Source organism: Marmota flaviventris, unplaced genomic scaffold, assembly GCF_047511675.1.
Source record: "Marmota flaviventris isolate mMarFla1 unplaced genomic scaffold, mMarFla1.hap1 Scaffold_44, whole genome shotgun sequence".
NCBI lineage: Eukaryota > Metazoa > Chordata > Mammalia > Rodentia > Sciuridae > Marmota > Marmota flaviventris.
The window spans coordinates 1,690,279-1,695,300 of NW_027288268.1; the positions used below are offsets into that span (position 1 = coordinate 1,690,279).

At 40.9% G+C, this 5,022-nt stretch overlaps 1 protein-coding gene across 1 annotated transcript; it reads right to left on the minus strand.

Annotated features, from left to right (window-relative positions):
* Positions 1 to 1,823: 1,823 nt before the first annotated feature.
* Positions 1,824 to 3,588, minus strand: LOC114082488 (drebrin-like protein). The gene has a single exon (XM_034635473.2). The coding sequence runs from the start codon at positions 3,572 to 3,574 to the stop codon at positions 2,273 to 2,275; it is 1,302 nt and encodes a 433-aa protein (XP_034491364.2). The 5' UTR covers positions 3,575 to 3,588; the 3' UTR covers positions 1,824 to 2,272.
* Between the last annotated feature and the right edge of the window lie 1,434 nt (positions 3,589 to 5,022).

Genomic DNA, 5,022 nt, shown 5'->3' on the forward strand with positions numbered 1-5,022 from the left:
ATGCTGTTTGGTGAAACAAAGTTATCTTGAAGTATTAAATTGAATATTTAATGATTTTATTTGAATGACTAATACATGAGTCACTTTCATATTATGTAAGTTGAAAATTTTCAGTTCATAACTTCATTCAAGTTCTTACACTTTAAATTCTTAAAGCTCAAAGTAGTTTCTTAGACCCTTTTCCCTTTTGTAGCCTTGTTATGAGAAATTAACTTTTGATAGGAATATAAATATGCTTGTTTAAGTTTTGAAAATTGGCTGGAATGAGCATCTTTATTTAGCATTGACTGTAATGAATTGCATGTTAAAAATGTGTGTGCTATAATAGAATTTTGACCTGATTATGTCTGACTTGAAGCTAATGTTCAATTAGATACAACTTGCTTTTCATTATTATGTGGAAAAAAGGATTCTTTACAATAAATTTTATGTACTTTTGTGTTAAAAAAAAAGAATTACCCTTAATATAGGGTATAATTAATAATGATTTAAACTATAACGAAAATATGCTTGTTGTCTGTCATCCTAGGAATCTATTCCTCTACCCTGATGTTTTTTAATGTGAAAGAGGCATGTTAAAGAGAACTTCTAGTTTCATCTTCAGATTTTTAAATTGATAGTATTTTATGTAAATATCTATAAATGTTTTAAACCTGAAATTTTTCTTGACAAAAGAAGAAACACATTAAAAGTAGAGAAGTCTGATTAAAGTTCATTATTGCATTAATTTAGAAAGTATGGGAAAGACAGGGAAATGTTGGTATTTAATAATTAAAACACTGAATTATCCATGCAGCTAGGTCTTCAGCAAGCACTTTATCTTTAACGTGTGACTGATGTTTATTCTAGTTTGCCTACGTCACCCATCAAGATTACTTTCGTGTTCTTAACCAAGCAGAAATGAATATGCAAAAAGTTGAAGAGGAAAGAGAGATCCTTATAGTCAAAGAACATCAAGACCTTGATGGAACTGGAATAAGGAAGGGTCACATTGTCATCAAGGTAAGACCCAGAACCACTCTCCTTCTAATGGAAAGGAAAACTCAAATAGTATAAGGTATGGCAACTTCAGGTTTGTTTCATTTTCCATTGTCAAGCGTAATATCTTTTGAAAGTCATCACTTGTAACTAAAAACCTTTGCATGTCATGATTTATTTATAGCATGAATTATCATCCTTATTACTTACCTGATTGCTTTTTTGTAGAAGGGTAGAGATCAAGGCATTAAATAAATCCTATTTAATCAAGATCATGATTAAACCTTTTATTTGTTACAAGGAACCTCAGAAGGGTTAACCAAGCAATTGGTGGAAGAGAATTAAGTAGTAGATCCAGCCTTCATAGAAGACTTCCTGTTGACCTACCGGACTTTTCTTTCTAGTCCAATGGAAGTGGTAAAAAGTTATTGGAGTGGTTTAATGATCCTAACCTCAGAGATAAGGTTGCAAATATAGTTTATTTCAGCTCCTAAATATGTAGTACTTTTTAAATATAAGCTTAAAGATACATTTCTCACACCAGTTGTCATTCAAGTTAATGGAATATAAGAAAATATTTTTTTTTTTTTTTCTGGGTACCAAACTGAAATTCTTGGATTTGTTTTTCAGACTCACAGGCTGGGATAGAAAACAGGGAGACAGCAAGAATACATCATGTCTTTGATTTTTGACATACCCAGAAATGGGAGCTTGGTCATCCCATCCCCACTTCCCAAGGCCCAAACAGAGGGACCGAAATGGAGTGGGACCAGGCAGGCTCCAGTAAGACAATAACTCCCTGCTGTCAAACTCATTATGGTCCACTGACTTTGGTCACAGACTGATAAAAGCAATTCTCTAAATTCACTGTTCCCAAAGGTCATTCTAAATAGTTGCAGCCACCATCCTTTAGAAGCCAGAGAGAAAGAAAAGGCAAATGCAGAAGGCTGTTCCAGATGCTCCTGCTCAGAGACCTGGCTTAGCAGTACTTACTCTTTTCAGGCAGAGATTACCTGGGGGCTCACTATGGTGGGGCTTAGCTTAGTGTCCCACAGATGTGAAGAGCCACACTAGTGGAAGGATCTGGGAAGTTGCAGGAAGTGTGTTTGTGAATCACTGGGTTATTGCTGCATCTGGGGTGACAGAGGCTGAACCACCCAAGCCAGAGGAGCCCTGAGGCCTTTTCCTCATTGTGGTTCCATTCTCGGAAGTCCCAAACACTGACTCTTGCATCTTCTCTTTTAACAATAAGGAAGCCACATCTGGGTGGGGAAGGGAAAGATGGGCTTCAGCCTCATTCAATGAGCTCCACGTAGTTGGCAGGGAACATGCCAAAGTGGCCATCGGGTCCATAGCCACGCCACCAGCCTTCGTCGATCACCTCGATGCCAGTAATGAGGTTCTCAGGATCAAAGGAGATCTCAGTGTCATCCGCTGCTTGGTAGTCGTACAAGGCCCGGGCACACAGCCCTTGCCCACTAAGCCCCTGGCCCTGTGTATAGTGGTCAATGTGCTCAGAGCCAGTGTCTTGCTGCTGGACCATTGGGGGCTCCTCGTAGAGGGCCTCTTGCTCCGGAGGCTCCTCGTACGTGGCTTCCTCTTCTGCCTGCACCAGACTTGGAGGAATGCTGGGTGCTGGCTCCTCACAGACATCTGCCCTGGGCCTTGAGACAGCAGAAGTTGGCTCTCTGCCAAAGGAGGTCTCTGGTTGGGTGAGCTGTTTCTGCAGGAAGGGGCTCCTCAGCTTGCCTGGCTGAGGACTAGAGATGGAGGTGGTAGACATGGCCCTCTCCTTCTGCTTGAAAATCTCCCGTGGGTGTGCAGTCCGCTGATCAGAAAACACCTGCTCCTCCCTGTTCTTCGAAACCACTTCTTGCTGCTGTTCACCTGTCCTTGAGGGGCTGGTTTCTCTGTGCTGCTCCTGGTAGCGCTGCTCTCGGCGGGCAGCCTCCTGCAGCTCCCGCTCCCGGCGTTCCTTTTCCAGCTGCCGCTGCTCCTCCTCAGCCCGTCGCTTCTCCTCCAGCCGGCGGTTCTCCTCCTCCTTCTCAGCTTTGGCCCAGAAGCTGTCTTTTCCAACTCTCTTGATCTCAGATATGGCATTGGTCTTCTGGTACACAGAACCCACTGGGGCCTGGGGTCCTGCATCCTGGAAGCGGCTGCTTTCCCTGTGGAAGCTGTAGTTGGCCCCGGAGGCCTTGGCCACCTTCTGCATGATACACTCAGGCTCCACATCCTCCTCTGCTCGTGCATTGATGGTCACATGGGCCCCCTTCAAGAAGTTGGCCATGGTGCTGACGTGGTTGGCGCATGCTCCCTTCCGCACATCATTCACACCCTCGCCTGTCCAGTTGATGAGGACAAACTTGGGCAGGCCAGAGTTGGGGTCCTTCACCCTGCAGAAGGCATACATCACCTTCCCACTGTTGAGTTCTTCCACCAGCTCCTCCAGACCACCTTCTCCTGTGCCAGCCACACGAATGTCATTGCTATTGCCCTCGTAGGTAAACAAAGCCCAGTCGGTCGGGGACTTCTCGGTGACCACCCGCACGTAGGCCTCTTGCAGCGCGGGCCCGTTCCGGCTCAGGTTCGCCGCCATGGTCCGCCCCACAGTCCAGAAAATATTTTTAAAATTTTATCTTTATTCTCTTAATTAGTCATAACGTGTTTTGGTATGGGTCTTCTGTAATTTTGTACATTTGGGTTCCTGTAAGTCTCTTGTATTTGATTTTCCATACCATTCTTTAGGATTGGGAAATTTTCTATTATTATATCATTGAAAAGATTGTGCATTCCTTTGGTTTGTATTTCTGCTCTTTCATCTATTCTGATAAATCTTAAATTTGGTCTTTTCATGTTACTCCATAATTTTTGGATGTTCTGCTCATGGTTTCTTACCATCTTCTCTGCATGTTCAACTCTACTTTCTAGGTTATACATTTTGTCTTCATTGTCTGAGGTTCTCTCTTCCTACTGGTCTAATCTGTTGGTGATGCTTTCTATTGCATTTATAATTTGGTTTACTGATTTCTTCATTTAGAGGATTTCTGCTTGTTGTTTTTTTAATTTTGTTCATGATCTCTAACTCTCTATTGAAATGGTCTTTCACTTTCTGTATTTTTGTTTCATTTCACTCCTTATACTATCCTTTACTTCATACATCAGTTCAACTATGAACTCCTTCTTGGACATTTCTTGAACTCTGATATCAGTGGCTTCTGTTGTTGAAACATCTTTGTTTGGGGCACTTTATTTCTTTGTGTGTGTGTGTGGTTTTTTTTTTTTTTTGCAGTTGTTAGTGTGATTTTCCATCTAAAAGTATGGATCTAAGACAGGAAAAATTCTACTCTGTAGACGTATAGTGTCCCTGAAGGTTTCCAGCACTTTGCATTTGCTTTCATTTTGAGTTATTTCAAATGTGTTTTGAAAGTGAAGTCAGATGATCATTGAATATCTTCACAAATCCATGGTGTCTCCTGGCAAACAACATATAAATAGTCTCTTTATAAAGTAGATATATGTAGTTCAGAAGATCATTTTTATTAATAAAATTCTTGTTGAGGTTTGATTTTTATTAGTTTATTTTTTAGTTTTTAGTATTTTGAGGTAAATTGAAACTTAAATATCTCATTTGAAATTAATCTAATCACCAATCTTCAGCACTCAAGAAAACTCAGTGAAACAAATTGCTTTTTTCAGGTTACTGGGAGTAGTGTTATTGTGGGTGAATAATCACTTCAGTGACTTTGAAGGAGATCTTGCAATGACTCGGTTTCTAGCAGATTTTGAAAATAAGCTGGAAAGAGAGGTAGTAGTTGTGATCTTTTTAAGATCAGCTTTCAGTTCATTCATTCCTCCTGTCTAGAATTGACACCACTCTTTTGAACCCTTATAGAAAATGGGCGGACATCTAAGGTTGTTAAACATTGCATGTGAAGCTAAGGCAAAAAGAAGATTGATAACGTTAACAAAACCATCCCGGGATGCTCCTCTGCATTTTCTCTTACTTTGAGGCTCCGAGAGAGGATCTGGAATCTTCATTGACAG

What these genes read in the sequence shown, in the direction of transcription:
- LOC114082488 (XM_034635473.2), bottom strand. Translation starts at nt 3,574, where the DNA reads ATGGCGGCGAACCTGAGCCGGAACGGGCCCGCGCTGCAAGAGGCCTAC.